This window comes from Heteronotia binoei, chromosome 21 (genome assembly GCF_032191835.1).
Source record: "Heteronotia binoei isolate CCM8104 ecotype False Entrance Well chromosome 21, APGP_CSIRO_Hbin_v1, whole genome shotgun sequence".
In the NCBI taxonomy this organism is placed as follows: Eukaryota; Metazoa; Chordata; class Lepidosauria; order Squamata; family Gekkonidae; genus Heteronotia; species Heteronotia binoei.
The window spans coordinates 3,539,379-3,556,056 of record NC_083243.1 but is presented as its reverse complement, the minus strand read 5'-3'; the positions used below and the strand labels follow the sequence as shown (position 1 = coordinate 3,556,056).

At 49.2% G+C, this 16,678-nt stretch overlaps 1 protein-coding gene across 1 annotated transcript in view; it reads left to right on the top strand.

The window, feature by feature from the left end:
* MDGA2 (MAM domain containing glycosylphosphatidylinositol anchor 2) overlaps positions 1-12,102 on the top strand; it is a 713,433-nt gene extending 701,331 nt beyond the window's left edge. Inside the window, exons 16-17 of the mRNA XM_060261373.1 lie at positions 8,009-8,114; positions 9,824-12,102. Coding sequence (XP_060117356.1) covers positions 8,009-8,114; positions 9,824-9,912 — 195 coding nt within the window. The 3' untranslated portion in view covers positions 9,913-12,102. The remainder of the gene's footprint in view (positions 1-8,008; positions 8,115-9,823) is intronic.
* Positions 12,103-16,678: the final 4,576 nt, after the last annotated feature.

Below are 16,678 nucleotides of genomic sequence, written 5' to 3'. Positions count from 1 at the left end.
CTGAGACTCTTCGGAGTGGAGGGCGGGATATAAATCCAATATCTTCATGTACCTCACAGGGTGTCTGTTGTGGGGGAGGAAGGGAAAGGAGATTGTGAGCCGCTCTGAGACTCTTCGGAGTGGAGGGCGGGGTATAAATCCAATATCTTCATCTGCCTCACAGGGTGTCTGTTGTGGGGGAGGAAGGGAAAGGAGATTGTGAGCCGCTCTGAGACTCTTCGGAGTGGAGGGCGGGGTATAAATCCAATATCTTCATCTGCCTCACAGGGTGTCTGTTGTGGGGGAGGAAGGGAAAGGAGATTGTGAGCAGCTCTGAGACTCTTCGGAGTGGAGGGCGGGGTATAAATCCAGTATCTTCATCTACCTCACAGGGTGTCTGTTGTGGGGGAGGAAGGAAAAGGAGATTGTGAGCCGCTCTGAGACTCTTCGGAGTGGAGGGCGGGATATAAATCCAATATCTTCTTCTTCTTGATGATGATGTCACCTGGAAGTGATGTCACCGCGCCGTCAAGGTTGCGCAGCGGCCACTCTAGGCATTTCCGGGGAAACTCTATGGTTCCCCCCCCCAGACGCTCTAGCCATTTGGGAGGGGAAACTCTATGGTACAATAGGCAGGGGACTTGGCAACCCCACCCCATACTCGCTGATGACCCTAAAGCAGGGGGAGGGCCTATAAACTGGGGGATCCCCTGTCCACACCTGGGGATTGGCAACCATAAAGACAAAAGGGTGGGAAGCAAATTTGTGCTCTTCTTGGTGCAGAATGCTGATGCCGGGTTTGGTTTGGAACACTTGTGGTCCCCCCCCCCGCTCGCCCCTTTCTCCTTGGTACGCAAAACACACCGCCCTCTGGGCACTGTGAGCATTTCAGTTAATTAAGGCAACTCACTTTGCAGCCGCTGACCTTTGCCTCTATCGACCCCCCCCCCCCACTCAGATGGAACAAATGGAGAGAGTCACTCATTTGAGCGAATTCCGCAGGCCGCGGTGTGCAAACAAGCCCCGTCAGCTTGTCCTGCGATTAGCCCCGGGGCACGCTGGGGATTGAACTAGGGACTTTCCGCTGCCAAAGCAGAGGCTGTTCCACTGAACCACGGCCCTTCCCAAGGTCATAGAATCATAGAGTGGGAAGGGACTTCCAGGATCTTCTAGTCCAACCCCCTGCACGATGCAGGAAACTCACAAACACCTCCCCCTCAATTCACAGGATCTTCATTGCTGTCAGGTGGCCATCTAACCTCTGCTGAAAAACCTCCAAGGAAGGAGAGCCCACCACCTCCTGAGGAAGCCTGTTCCACTGAGGAACCGCTCTAACAGTCATAGAATCCTAGAATCCTAGAGTTGGAAGGGACCTCCAGGGTCATCTAGTCCAACCCCCTGCACAATGCAGGAAACCCACAAATACCTCCCCCTAAATTCACAGGATCCTCATTGCTGTCAGATGGCCATCTGCTGTCAGATGGCCATCCGAGGAAGGAGAGCCCACCACCTCCCAAGGAAGCCGGTTCCTCTGAGGAACCGCTCTAACGGTCAAGAAGTTCTTCCTAATGTTTAGCCAGAAACTCTTTTGATTTAATTTCAACCCATTGGTTCCGGTCGTTCCTTCCGGGGCCACAGGAAACAATCCCACACCATCCTCTAGAGGAAAGCCCTTCAAGTCCTTGAAGATGGTGATCCTATCACCTCTCAGGTGGTGGGCTAGATGACCGTTGAGATCCCGTCCAGCTCTGTGTTTCTAAGAGATCACGGCAAGGTACATGATGGCTTCCTGGCTAGACGCGTGGGCGTGATCTCACCCATCTCAGCATCAGATGCTGTATTAGACATTCTACCTTCTAGGGACGCCAGACGAATGGCTCTGGTGGTTTCAACGATGGCGGGCTTATCCGTATCAATGTCCCCCCTTTCGGTTTCATCTCCTCCCCACCCACGGGGAGCATGAAGAGGCTTTAAAGCTCTTCCATGTCCGAGTGTCGGGAGTCCCCCTGCTCGCACCTGTTCTTCCTGTCGTGAACCTGGCATGGCTCGAAACCACTAGCCCCTGGCACGACAGCTGGCCCCCTTTCTGCTTTGTCCAGAGCGATGTGAAGCCGCCTGCTCAGCGACGATTTGGATCTTGATTGGAAATGCAGGCTGGAGGATGACGGCCGTGGGGGTCGCTTTGTAGAAAAAGAGATGGTGGAGCTCATCCAGGGATTGCTACGCAGCTGCACCTGCTGTTCAGTGGACAAGGTGGGGAGGAGGAGGGAGAAGCCTCAGAAAGGTTCAGGAGCTGTGCTCCTGTCCAACTCCTGCTGAATCCAAGGCCTGGGTATCCGTCTTCTGCAGACTCGTGTGACGTGGCCGGAATTATGTCCAAGAGGAATACAGCTTCACCTAAGTCAGTTGGTTGGCTCCAAAGAGGACTAAAGACCGTCCAGTTGACTCCACCACAATAGGTTAATTCAGGGCTTTGTTTGTCGCAAGAACTTCTTTGCATATTAGGCCACAGCTCCTTGATGTAGCCAATCCTCCCGGAGGATCAATGAAAAAGACAGCAGGCCATCCTTCCAGGATGGAGTCAGGCGTACAATAGCGTGGTCAAACTGTGAAATTGCTCATGAGCTTTGGCAGATTGATCTCCAAGGCACGTGCTACTGTTTTGCCGAGGCCAAAATATCCCCCAGACTAAGTGGGAAGGTTCTGCATTTGTCTGTGTTAGAATCATCGAATCCTAGAGTTGGAAGGGACCGTAGAGACGGACTCGTCCAACCCCCTGCTCCATGCAGGATCGGCCTGAAGCATCTCCAACCAACAATCATCCAGCCGCATTGTGAAGACTGCCAATGGAGGGAGCTCACCACCTTCCTAGGCAGCTGCTTCCACCTCTGAATTACTCTGACTGTAATTTTTCTTTCCCTAACATCTAGCCAGTACCTTTCTGCTTGTAATTTGAGCCCATTATAGAATCATAGAGTTGGAAGGAACCTCTAGGGTCATCTAGTCCAACCCCCTGCACAATGCAGGAAACTCACAAACACCTCCCCCTAAATTCACAGGATCTTCATTGCTGTCAGATGGCCATCTAGCCTCTGTTGAAAAACCTCCAAGGAAGGAGAGCCCACCACCTCCCGAGAAAGCCTGTTCCACTGAGGAATTGCTGTAACGGTCAGGAAGTTCATAGAATCACAGAGTTGGAAGGGACCTCCAGGGTCATCTAGTTTAGCCCCCTGCACAATGCAGGAAACCCACAAACACCTCCCCCTAATTCACAGGATCTTCATTGCTGTCAGATGGCCATCTAGCCTCTGTTTCAAAACCTCCAAGGAAGGAGAGCCCACCACCTCCCAAGGAAGTCTGTTCCACTGAGAACCGCTCTAACAGTCAGGAAGTTCTTCCTAATGTTGAGCTGCGAACTCTTTTGATTTCATTTCAACCCATTGGTCCTACCTTCTGGGGCCACAGAAAACAATTCCACCCCCTCCTCCAGATGACAGCCCTTCAAGTGTTTGAAGATGGTGATCATATCACCTCTCAGCCGCCTCCTCTCCAGACTAAACATGCCCAGATCCTTCAACCTTTCCTCATAGGACTTTGTCTCCAGAACCCTCACCATCTTCATCACCCTCCTCTGGACCCATTCCAGCTTGTCTAGATCCTTCTTAAAATGTGGTGCCCCAAACTGAACACAACACTCCAGGAGAGGTCTTACCAGAGCAGAGTAAAGCAATACCATCACATCACGTGATCTGGACACTAGACTCCTGTTGATACAGCCCAAAATTGCATTTACCTTTTTAGCCGCCGCATCACACTGTTGACTCATGTTCAGCATATGGTCCACTAAGACCATTACTTCGGGTCTTCTTGTCTGGAAGACAGTTAGCATGTAGACCAATGTTCCCTATAATATAGCGGGTTCTTGGGCATTGAAGAGGAGAGGTGGTAGCGATAACAAGTGCTTTATTGCGTACAACATGGTAGGTGTCAAGTCTGTCTGTAAACTCTGGCTCAGTCAGAGAGCATTCTGGGTAGAACCAAAGTATAACCAAATGCTGCTATCTCAAACCTTCCCTACCCCCTCCTTCCGTGTAGTGGATAGTTTTGCTTTGAAATGGAAAGATGTGAAAGCCTTATCTGTGCCTTCTCAGGCCTGGCTCTCAGGAGGAAGTCGAGAGCCCAGGACAATCAAGGCCCTCAAGCCTGAGAACGAATTGGTAACATCAATGTGTGAATGTGCCCTGCATAATCCCCCCTCCCTTAGGAATTCCTCAGAAGTATCCCTTATATGCAATGTATCATGACATACTCTTTAGTTTTTCAATGCTGGCTTAGCCTCAAGTATCAGTATCAATAAAGTAGTTTCTTTGTATCAACATAAGAACATAAGAGAAGCCATGTTGGATCAGGCCAATGGCCCCTCCAGTCCAACACTCTGTGTCACATAAGAACATAAGAGAAGCCATGTTGGATCAGGCCAGTGGCCCCTCCAGTCCAACACTCTGTGTCACAGAAGAACATAAGAGAAGCCGTGTTGGATCAGGCCAGTGGCCCATCCAGTCCAACACTCTGTGTCACAGAAGAACATAAGAGAAGCCGTGTTGGATCAGGCCAGTGGCCCATCCAGTCCAACACTCTGTGTCACAGAAGAACATAAGAGAAGCCATGTTGGATCAGGCCAATGGCCCATCCAGTCCAACACTCTGTGTCACATAAGAACATAAGAGAAGCCCTGTTGGATCAGGCCAATGGCCCATCCAGTCCAACACTCTGTGTCACATAAGAACACTAAGAGAAGCCACATTGGATCAGGCCAATGGCCCATCCAGTCCAACACTCTGTGTCACAGAAGAACACTAAGAGAGACCACATTGGATCAGGCCAATGGCCCATCCAGTCCAACACTCTGTGTCACAGAAGAACACTAAGAGAAGCCACATTGGATCAGGCCAATGGCCCATCCAGTCCAACACTCTGTGTCACAGAAGAACACTAAGAGAGACCACATTGGATCAGGCCAATGGCCCATCCAGTCCAACACTCTGTGTCACAGAAGAACACTAAGAGAGACCACATTGGATCAGGCCAATGGCCCATCCAGTCCAACACTCTGTGTCACAGAAGAACACTAAGAGAAGCCACATTGGATCAGGCCAATGGCCCATCCAGTCCAACACTCTGTGTCACAGAAGAACACTAAGAGAGACCACATTGGATCAGGCCAATGGCCCATCCAGTCCAACACTCTGTGTCACAGAAGAACACTAAGAGAAGCCACATTGGATCAGGCCAATGGCCCCTCCAGTCCAACACTCTGTGTCACATAAGAACATAAGAGAAGCCATGTTGGATCAGGCCAATGGCCCATCCAGTCCAACACTCTGTGTCACACAGTGGCAAAAAAATTTATATATATACACACACACTGTGGCTAATAGCCACTGATGGACCTGTGCTCCTCTTGAAGGTGGCTATGCTTGTGGCCGCCACCACCTCCTGTGGCAGTGAATTCCACATGTTAATCACCCTTTGGGTGAAGAAGTACTTCCTTCTATCCGTTTTAACCTGGTCAGCAATTTCATCAAATGCCCACGAGTTCTTGTATTGTGAGAAAGGGAGAAAAGGACTTCTTTCTCTACTTTCTCCATCCCATGCATTATCTTGTAAACCTCTATCATGTCACCCCGCAGTCGACGTTTCTCCAAGCTAACAACGACTCGTTATTGAATCTGCCGACTTGACAGTAGGTGGCTGCACTAACAAGGCTGGGGAACGGGGTCCACTGACCCAACTATATACCGCACTGGGTTCCCGCGCTAGCACGTCATTGGATCATTCAAACCAACGGGAGCTTGTGATTGGAGCAGGGCTGCTTGGATTTGCATCCTAAATCCCCAAGCTCTGTCCTTCAGGCTCCAATGAGCCAGGCAGGGACACCGTTGATAAAGGCATTTGCTCTCATGCATAACGTTCCCTCCAAGCTGCAGAGTCTTGTGAGCAGAAATTCTACTTGATGGGCTCCTGGCACCAAAGCTGTGAGCTCCTGGCATCGAAGCGGTGAGCTCCTGCGTCAATGAGTGTGCTCTGGGGCTGTCCTTCCTGAGCTAAGACGGAAAGGTGTGAGCTGGAGGCTGAAAATCTGTGAGCCAGCTCACGCTCGCTCAGCTCAGAGGGAGCTCTGATGTAGAACTGTTGGGTGTAAAGAAGAAGCTGGTGTCGCCGCCCAATCCTTTGTCGCTTCAGCATTTTATAGGTCAGGGGTGGCCAAACTCTGGCTCTGCAGCCACATGTGGCTCTTTCGCACATATTGTGTGGCTCTCGAAGCCCCCACGGCCCTGTTGGCTGGCTTTCTCTCTCAAGCACTTCTCTAAGCCAAGCTAGCCAGCAGCTTGGAGAATGCATTTAAAGTTAAAGTTGTTTTCTTTCCACCTCTCTCTCTCTGTCCTCTCTCCCCCATCTGTTTTCTTCCTTCTTTTCTCCCTCCCTCCCTCCCTCCCTCCCTTCCTTCCTTCCTTCCTTCCTTCCTTCCTTCTTTCCTCCCTCCCTCCCTTCCTTCCTTCCTTCCTTCCTTCCTTCCTTCCTTCCTTCTTTCCTCCCTCCCTTACTTCCTTCCTCTCCCCTTCCTCCCTCTCTCCCTCTCTCCCTCCCTTTCTTCCTTTCTTCCTCCCTCTCTCCCTCCCTCCCTCCCTTCCTTCCTTCCTTCCTTCCTTCCTTCCTTCCTTCCTTCCTTCCTTCTTTCCTCCCTCCCTCCCTCCCTTACTTCCTTCCTCTCCCCTTCCTCCCTCTCTCCCTCCCTTTCTTCCTTTCTTCCTCCCTCTCTCCCTCCCTCCCTTCCTCCCTCCCTCCCTTCCTTCCTTCCTTCCTTCCTTCCTTCCTTCTTTCCTCCCTCCCTTACTTCCTTCCTCCCTCTCTCCCTCCCTTTCTTCCTTTCTTCCTCCCTCTCTCCCTCCCTTCCTTCCTTCCTTCCTTCCTTCCTTCCTCCCTCCCTCCCTTACTTCCTTCCTCTCCCCTTCCTCCCTCTCTCCCTCCCTTTCTTCCTTTCTTCCTCCCTCTCTCCCTCCCTCCCTCCCTTCCTTCCTTCCTTCCTTCTTTCCTCCCTCCCTCCCTTACTTCCTTCCTCTCCCCTTCCTCCCTCTCTCCCTCTCTCCCTCCCTTTCTTCCTTTCTTCCTCCCTCTCTCCCTCCCTCCCTCCCTTCCTTCCTTCCTTCCTTCCTTCCTTCCTTCCTTCCTTCCTTCCTTCTTTCCTCCCTCCCTCCCTCCCTTACTTCCTTCCTCTCCCCTTCCTCCCTCTCTCCCTCCCTTTCTTCCTTTCTTCCTCCCTCTCTCCCTCCCTCCCTTCCTCCCTCCCTCCCTTCCTTCCTTCCTTCCTTCCTTCCTTCCTTCCTTCTTTCCTCCCTCCCTTACTTCCTTCCTCCCTCTCTCCCTCCCTTTCTTCCTTTCTTCCTCCCTCTCTCCCTCCCTCCCTTCCTTCCTTCCTTCCTTCCTTCCTTCCTTCCTCCCTCCCTCCCTTACTTCCTTCCTCTCCCCTTCCTCCCTCTCTCCCTCCCTTTCTTCCTTTCTTCCTCCCTCTCTCCCTCCCTCCCTCCCTTCCTTCCTTCCTTCCTTCTTTCCTCCCTCCCTCCCTTACTTCCTTCCTCTCCCCTTCCTCCCTCTCTCCCTCCCTTTCTTCCTTTCTTTCTCCCTCTCTCCCTCCCTTCCTTCCTTCCTTCCTCCCTTCCTTCCTTCCTTCCTTCCTTCCTTCCTTCCTTCCTTCCTTCCTTCCTTCCTTCCTTCCTTCCTTCCTTCCTTCCTTCCTTCCTTCCTTCCTTCCTTCCTTCCTCCCTCCCTCCCTCCCTCCCTCCCTTCCCTCCCTTCCTTCCTTCCTTCCTTCCTTCCTTCCTTCCTTCCTTCCTTCCTTCCTGTCTTGCGGCTCTCAAACATCTGATGTTTACATCTTGTGGCTCTCAAACGTCTGATATTTATTCTCTGTGGCTCTTAAGTTTGACCACCCCACTATAGATTCATATCCTTTCATTTCATTGCATTGCAGGTCATCTTTGAAGGGATCCGCGGCCGAGGAATGGAAGGGGATATCGCCATCGACGACATTTCAATCGTGGAAGGGGAGTGCACAAAATCAGACTACCAAAACAACCGTAAGTGAGCTCCTTCTTGTCTCCCCCACCCCCAGTCCCCACTATGTTCCTCCTCCAAAAGCTTCACTTTTGCTTCAGCGCTTGCTTCTAAGCTTTGCAGCAGCTCTGAGGCAGAATTCAGGTGAATGAAGGTAAAAGAGCTGTAGGAAATTCATGCAAAAGGTATTCAGAACGTTGGTGCTTTCACATGTGGAATCTTTATGGTGAGGAAGAGAAGCAAAACCTGGGCATTTCTTCCTGCCTTTCTTCCCTTGTCGTTGAGAAAGAAGCATCCAAGAGTCTCAGCCTCGGGGAAGACAACCAAAGGCAGGAAGGGAACCTGAGTTCATAAACATGCAATCTCTTTGAGACATAAGCTTGACTTAAATATGAGGCAAAAGTGGGGCTTTTTTTGTAGAAGAAGAAGACCGTAGATTTATACCCCGCCCTTCTCTCTGACTTAGAGTCTCAGAGCGGCTTACAATCTCCTTTATATTCTTCCCACACAACAGACTCCCAGTGAGGTAGGTGGGACTGAGAGAGCTCTCCCAGCAGCTGCCCCCTTTCAAGGACAACTCCTACGAGAGCTATGGCTGACCCAAGGCCATTCCAGCAGCTGCAAGTGGAGGAGTGGGGAATCCAGGGCTTCTTTTAGAGCAGGAACTCCTTTGCATATTAGGCCACGCACCCCTGATGTAGCCAATCCTCCTGGATCTTACAGTAGGCCCTATACTAACAGCCCGTAAGCTCTTGGAGGATTGGCTATATCAGGGAGGTTATATGCAAAGGAGTTCCTGCTACAAAAAAAAAAGCCCTGGGGAAATCAGAACCGGGTATCCCAGATAAGAGTCCGCTCACTTAACCACTACAGCAAACTGACTCTTTTATGACATTTTTGGGTGATTTCTAAAATGGTGTGATGTGGGGCTTTTTTTGTAGCAGGAATGCCTTTGCCTATTAGGCCACGCACCCTCCTAATGTAGCCAGTTCTCCAAGAGCTGCCAGTAGGCCCCATAAGAAGAGCCCTATAAGTTCTTGGAGGATTAGCTGCATAAGAAGGGTGCGTGGCCTCGTATGCAAAGGAGTTCCTGCTACGAAGAAAGCCCTGCATCACACCGTTTTAGAAATCACCCCAAAAAATATGTGATGAAACCATAGAGTTTCCTGCGATTCCTAGAACAACGTGACATCACTTCCAGGCTGTCCCCAGAAGTGACATCACACCATTGCGTGATGACATTTTCTCCCTCAGACTCTGGAGTGCCAGCGGCAATGGGAGCTAGGGTGGGGAAATGACAAATCCAGTCCTGGGCAGAGTTAACCTGTGGAGGGATCAGGGATCTTTTTGTAGCAGAAGCTCCTTTGCATATTAGGCCACACCTCCCTGATGCAGCCAATCCTCCCAGAGCTTACAGGGCTCTTCGTACAGGGACTACTGTAAGCTCTTGGAGGACTGGCTACATCAGGGGAGTGTGGCCTAACAGGCAAAGGAGTTCCTGCTACGATGAAAGCCGTGTGTGTACTTGCATATTAGGCCACACCCCCTGATGTAGCCAATCCTCCAAGAGCTTGCAGGGCTCTTCGTACAGGGCCTACTGTAAGCTCCAGGAGGATTGGCTACATCAGGGGTGTGTGGCCTAATATGCAAAAGAGCTCCTGCTACAAAAAGAACCTGGGAGGGGCCATCCAATAACAAGGTTCTTACCTGTGCTTTTTTGGCTTCTGTCTAGATATACCTTCTGGTGCTGTCAGGACGCTGCCACATATACGGATTTTCCCACTTTTCCTGCTCATGTCTGTCTTAAGTCATCAGAGGTGACCTTATTCTGGCAGAGGCTACAAAACAGACGTTCCACGCACTGGCATGAAGAAAAAAAAAGAGTCTTTGTAAAACAAACATTTTTAAAAAACAAAAAAGAAAAACTACCAAAGATTCCTCCACTGACTGACTCAAATATGAAAAAAAAAATGAAAAATCAAACTTAAAAATATATATATATAAAAAGAAGGATTGGAAGTTTATTAAAAATGAACGGACAACGAAAGGATTTCGGGCGCGTCACCGTACCGTGGACCACACGCAGAAGCGAAGGGGAGAGAGACCTTCGGGTGCTTTTGCGGTTCGTGACGAACCGACGGAAAAAGGGTGGGGGGAAGAAAAAGAACTCCGCGTCCCTTGGAAGGACTCTTGTCAAAGGAGCTCTAGAATTCCTTGTCAAAGCACAAAGTCATGGCTTGTTTTGTTTCCAGTGAATAGTTTGCTTGTCGCCATGGTCACCCAATGGCCTGCCAAAAGAGAGATTTCGGTTTTTTTTAAGAAACCAAGAGAGAAAAAAGGAGGAAAGCAGAACCCCTACACCTCACTGTCAAACAGGGTACGAGAGGGGCTGGCGTTTTTCCACTTCCCCCCCCTCTCACACCAGGTTTTTTGCATCGAGTTCAATAGGAGTTGTAGGCCCCTTTTTCTGCCTCTCGCCGCCAGAAACTGGCCCCAGACACCAGAGCTGTTGAAGACATTCTGTTTCATTTCCTCATGGCAATGCTAGATAGCAGTATGCAGCCTCCTCTCTTTGCATGCATTACTTAATCCCAGGACGTACATACAGCGACGACGACACGGATCTGTCCAGAGTTTGCTTGCGGCCACTTGAACACACCGAGACACCCCGCCCCACCCCTCTTTCCCGTCTACAAACCCCACCCCGCTTCACTCCCCTCCCCCCCGTATCCCGTTCCCGAAGAGATCATCTGTTCGAACCAAGTGACGAAACCAAACTACCATCTTTTTTCTAAAATGCCATGGAAACCAAGTGCCTTCAATGATAACAAGCCTGAGAAAAACGAAGGGGGGAAAGATTTCAAAAAAAGAAGAAGAAGAACGTTGCATGGCTCGGGTGTAAGTTTGCGCAAACTCTTTTTTCTTAAAAAAAAAAAAAAAGCAAACTACAGAGCAAAATTGCAGGCCAGGAAAAACAAAAAAATCAAAAACACATAGAAGCCACTTAACAGAGATGGACTGACTTGAACTGGGAGATAAACCCTTCTCGGATCACACCTGTGTTCTTTAACCTTCCCGACTGTCATGGCTTGAGGAAACAGCTTCTGTTTAACGTTGGGAGAAGGGAATGGCCCTTTCTTTTCAGGTTACCTAGAGGGGTCAGCTGGAGCCCTGGGAGGTTGTTAGCCAAGAAGGGGATGGTTAAGAAACACATACACACAATCACACACACACACACACACGAGTGATTTCTCTGACATCTGTGCGGAATGAGATCGGGCCTGACATTAGAAGAGGAGCGTGAGCGAAAGGAGATTACAGTGCATACGAGAAAGAAACAAAACTCTTGGCAGCGTGACACACACACAGAGACCAGCCGACCTGGTTCCATTTCCAGACACGGAGAAGATCGAAGGCCTCTGCTCTTTTATCAGACTCTGTGCAGATTGTGAAATATTATTTTATTATTTTAGCAAAATTGAAAAGAAAAAAAAAACACTTTTACAAAAAAAAAAAATAATAAAACCTGTTAAGAATTATTTTTCAGCTACCTGACTCCATCCCATAACTGTAATCAGCCAGTTTTCCAATACAGTGTAAATTTTCCCCGTCTACGAGTCGGTAACGGAAATTTGAAACCCCGGCCCCGTAAATTATCTCAGCTTTTAACTCCATTAAAGAGAAGACTTTTTTTTTTTTGTTTAAGCAAGGGTTATTATAATTATTATGACGATCCTATGTTCTTTCAGCACCCCAGGATGAAAAAGAGGGAAAAAATTCTTATATGCAAAATAATTCGGATACTAAAAGGAGGGGGGGGTTAACATCTTTGCAAAACGTTAATATTAAAAAGCACAAAGAGATGCAGTCAACAGGAGCCTGGATTTGTTTATTTTTTAATTCTGTAGAAGAAGAAAAAAAGTTTGTGCAGATTCAGTCATTCAACTGAAAAGAGATAATTTTACAAATATGTTCAATAAAGCTTATTTCCAGGTAAGGTATGGTAAGCGACGCGCGTGTTTGTTGAGTGCTTCAGGCCCCAGACTGTCTCACTAGTGATGCTGCAGGCCCTCGAAAATCATGTGTTCAAAAAGCCAAGATGTGCCGCTCGCAGTGCCGGTTGTCTCCTGTGCTCGAATCGATTGTATCTTCCCAATTTGAAAGCTGTGTTTTGAGTATATATTGACACAAGCCCAGATGGTAGAGTAGCAATGGGAAGGTGGTTCCTCTTGATACCTGCTCAGAACTTGATGAGGGGTGGGGCTTCCATGTAGAGCAGTGGTCCCCAACCTTTTTGGCCCCAGGGCCAGCATGGTGGGGGCACCCAATTTGGCCTCCCCACACGGCGGCTCTTCCCCCATTTCCTCCTTCCTTCACTGCCCGCACAGCCTTGCTTCTGCCCCCCACACAGCCTCACTGCCTCCCCCTCCCCCCATTTCCTCCTACCTCCTTCATAGAATCATAAAGTCGGAAGGTGCCTCTAGGGTCATCTAGTCCAACCCCCTGCACAATGCAGGAAACCCACAAACACTTCCCCCTAAATTCACAGGATCTTCATTGCTGTCAGACAGCCATCTAGCCTCTGTTGAAAAACCTCCAAGGAAGGAGAGCCCACCACCTCCCGAGGAAGCCTGTTCCACTGAGGAATCGCTGTAACGGTCAGGAAGTTCATAGAATCACAGAGTTGGAAGGGACCTCCAGGGTCATCTAGTCTAGCCCCCTGCACAATGCAGGAAACCCACAAACACCTCCCCCTAATTCACAGGATCTTCATTGCTGTCAGATGGCCATCTAGCCTCTATTTAAAAACCTCCAAGGAAGGAGAGCCCACCACCTCCCGAGGAAGCCTGTTCCACTGAGGAATCGCTGTAATGGTCATAGAGTCATAGAATCCTAGAGTTGGAAGGGACCTCCAGGGTCATCTAGTCCAACCCCCTGCACATTGCAGGAAACTCACGAACATCTCCCGCTAAATTCACAGGATCCTCATTGCTGTCACATGGCCATCCAGCCTCTGTTGAAAAACCTCCAAGGAAGGAGAGCCCACCACCTCTCGAGGAGGAAGCCTGTTCTACTGAGGAACCGCTCTAAGGGTCAGGAAGTTCTTCCTAATGTTGAGCCGGAAACTCTTTTGATTTAATTTCAACCCATTGGTTCTGGTCCTACCTTCCAGGGCCACAGAAAACAATTCCACCCCATCCTCTATAGGATAGTCTTCAAGGACTTGAAGATGGTGATCCTATCACCTCTCAGCCACCTCCTCTCCAGGCTAAACATCCCCAGCTCCTTCAACCTTTCCTCATAGGACTTGGTCTCCAGACCCCGTACCATCTTTGTCGCCCTCCTCTGGACCCATTCCTTCATGCCCCCCACCCCCCGGTGCAGCCTCGCAGCCTCCTCCCCTGCCCCCGTTTTCACCATTTTAAGGCCGGGGAAGGGGCCATGAAGCTCCTCCCAGGCTGACTCCTCTGGAAAGGAGGCAAGGGCAGTGTCCCTCACCGCTGCTGCTGTGGTTTTGCTGGCTGATCAGCTGATAGCCGGGGGGAGGTCAGCCTGGAAGGTTCTTCACCGCCCCTTCTCCAGCCTTAAAATCATGAAAATGGGGGGGAGGTGACACGAGGGGGGTGAGGCTGCGCGGGGTGGGGGGTGAGGCTGTGCGGCCCATTGCAAAGAAGCTGCGGCCCAGTACCAGTCCCCAGCCCGGAGGTTGGGGACCCCTGATGTAGCGGTTTTGTCATCCAAACCAGGATGTTTTTGTCTGGTTTTGGAGTATCCACATGACATCATTCTCCACTCATCTGTTTTCCAGGTTTCGCCCTGCTTTGCACTGATGTTTCCAAAACACTTTTGTATGCCATGTGAACAAGAGGGTGCATGCTATTTAATGCAGCAGTAGAAAAGAACAAGGGGCCAGGAGCATTGGTTCTTGTGGATTTTCCGGGCTGTTTGGCTGTGGTCTTGGCATTGTGAGACTTGATGTTTCGCCACCAACTGTGACTGGCATCCTCAGAGGTGTAACCCAGAAAAACTGGAGTTCTCTCTGGGTCAAATTGAGAAGAGGTCGGTAGGCAGGTAATTTATATCTACTCAGGCAGGTGGGGTAGGACTGAGTGATTATCCTGTGGGAGCTTCCTGGGCTGTGACATGCTAAAGGAGGAGCTTACCTGCCTACCAACTTCTTCTCAATTTGACCGAGAGAAAACTCCAGTTTTTTTGGGCTACATCTCTGAGGATGCCAGTCACAGTTGCTGGCGAAACGTCAGGTCTCACAATGCCAAGACCACAGCTACACAGGAGCTGTGATACAGGAGAGGGACAGTGGCTCAGTGGTAGAACATCTGCTTGGTAAGCAGAAGGTCCCAGGTTCAATCCCTGGCATCTCCAAAACGGGTCCAGGCAAACAGGCGTGAAAATCCTCAGGCCCAAAAGGAAATTTAACTATGGGAGTTTGTTATCGCCCACCAAATCAAAAGAGAGAGGACGATTATAATATGATGGAAGGCTTAAAGATAGCAGCTAAACATAAAAACTGTGCCGTAATAGGTGATTTTAACTACCCGCAGATTGATTGGGTCAATATGTGTTCTGGTCGAGAGAAAGAGATTGAGTTTCTTGATGCTCTCAATGACTGTGCTATGGAGCAGATGGTCTCAGAACCTACCAGGGGTGGGGCGATCCTGGATTTGGTCTTAAGTAATGCCCAAGACTTGGTGAGAGATGTAAAAGTGATTGCGCCACTTGGGAGCAGTGACCATAATGTTATTGATTTCGCCGTTTGTATAAATAGGGAGTTGTCCAAAAAGACCGCCACAACCACGTTTAACTTTAAAAGGGGTAAATACACTGAGATGAGGAGGCATGTGAGGAGGAAACTGAAAGGAAAGGTACATACGGTCAAAACCCTTGGGGAAGCTTGGATGCTATTTAAAACTATAATCCTAGAAGCTCAGATAAAATACATACCACAAGTTAGGAAAGGCACAAACAGGCATAAGAAAAGGCCTGCGTGGTTAACAAACAAAGTAATGGAAGCTGTAAAAGGTAAGAAGGACTCCTTTAAGCGGTGGAAAACCAGTCCAAGTGAGATTAGTAAAAGGGAACACAGGCTGTGGCAAATCAAATGCAAGACTGTGATCAGGCAGGCAAAAAGGGACTATGAGGAGCATATTGCAAAAAACATAAAGACCAACAATAAAACTTTCTTCAAATATATTAGAAGTAGGAAACCAGCCAGGGAGGCAGTGGGGCCCTTGGATGACCATGGGGTAAAAGGATTACTGAAGGAGGATAGGGAAATGGCTGAGAAGCTAAATGAATTTTTTGCCTCCGTCTTCACTGTGGAAGATGAGAACTTTTTGCCCGCCCCAGAACCACTAATTTTGGAAGGGGTATTGAAAGACCCAAGTCAGATTGAGGTGACAAAAGAGGAGATCCTACAACTGATAGACAAATTAAAAACGAATAAGTTACCGGGTCCGGATGGCATACATCCGAGAGTTCTGAAAGAACTCAAAGTTCAATTTGTGGATCTTCTAACAAAAATCTGTAATCTTTCATTGAAATCTGCCTCCGTTCCTGAGGACTGGAAGGTAGCAAATGTCACCCCCATCTTTTAAAAGGGTTCCAGAGGAGACCCGGGAAATTACAGGCCAGTCAGTCTGACTTCAATACCGGGAAAGTTGGTAGAAACCATTATCAAGGACAGAATGAGTAGGCACATTGATGAACACGGGTTATTGAGGAAGACTCAGCATGGGTTCTGCAAGGGAAGATCTTGCCTCACTAACCTGTTACATTTCTTTGAGGGGGGTGAACAAACATGTGGACCAAGGAGACCCAATAGATGTTGTTTACCTTGACTTCCAGAAAGCTTTTGATAAAGTTCCTCATCAAAGGCTCCTTAGAAAGCTTGAGAGTCATGGAGCAAAAGGACAGGTCCTCTTGTGGATCAAAAACTGGCTGAGTAATAGGAAGCAGAGAGTGAGTATAAATGGGCAGTCTTCGCAGTGGAGGACGGTAAGCAGTGGGGTGCCGCAGGGCTCGGTACTGGGTCCCATCCTCTTTAACTTGTTCATAAATGATTTAGAGTTGGGAGTGAGCAGTGAAGTGGCCAAGTTTGTGGATGACACTAAATTGTTCAGGGTGGTGAGAACCAGAGAGGATTGTGAGGAACTCCAAAGGGATCTGTTGAGGCTGGGTGAGTGGGCGTCAACGTGGCAGATGCGGTTCAATGTGGCCAAGTGCAAAGTAATGCACATTGGGGCCAAGAATCCCAGCTACAAATACAAGTTGATGGGGTGTGAACTGGCAGAGACTGACCAAGAGAGAGATCTTGGGGTCGTGGTAGATAACTCACTGAAAATGTCAAGACAGTGTGCGTTTGCAATAAAAAAGGCCAACGCCATGCTGGGAATTATTAGGAAGGGAACTGAAAACAAATCAGCCAGTATCGTAATGCCCCTGTATAAATCGATGGTGCGGTCTCATTTGGAGTACTGTGTGCAGTTCTGGTTGCCGCACCTCAAAAAGGATATTATAGCATTGGAGAAAGTCCAGAGAAGGGCAACTAGAATGATTAAAGGGCTGG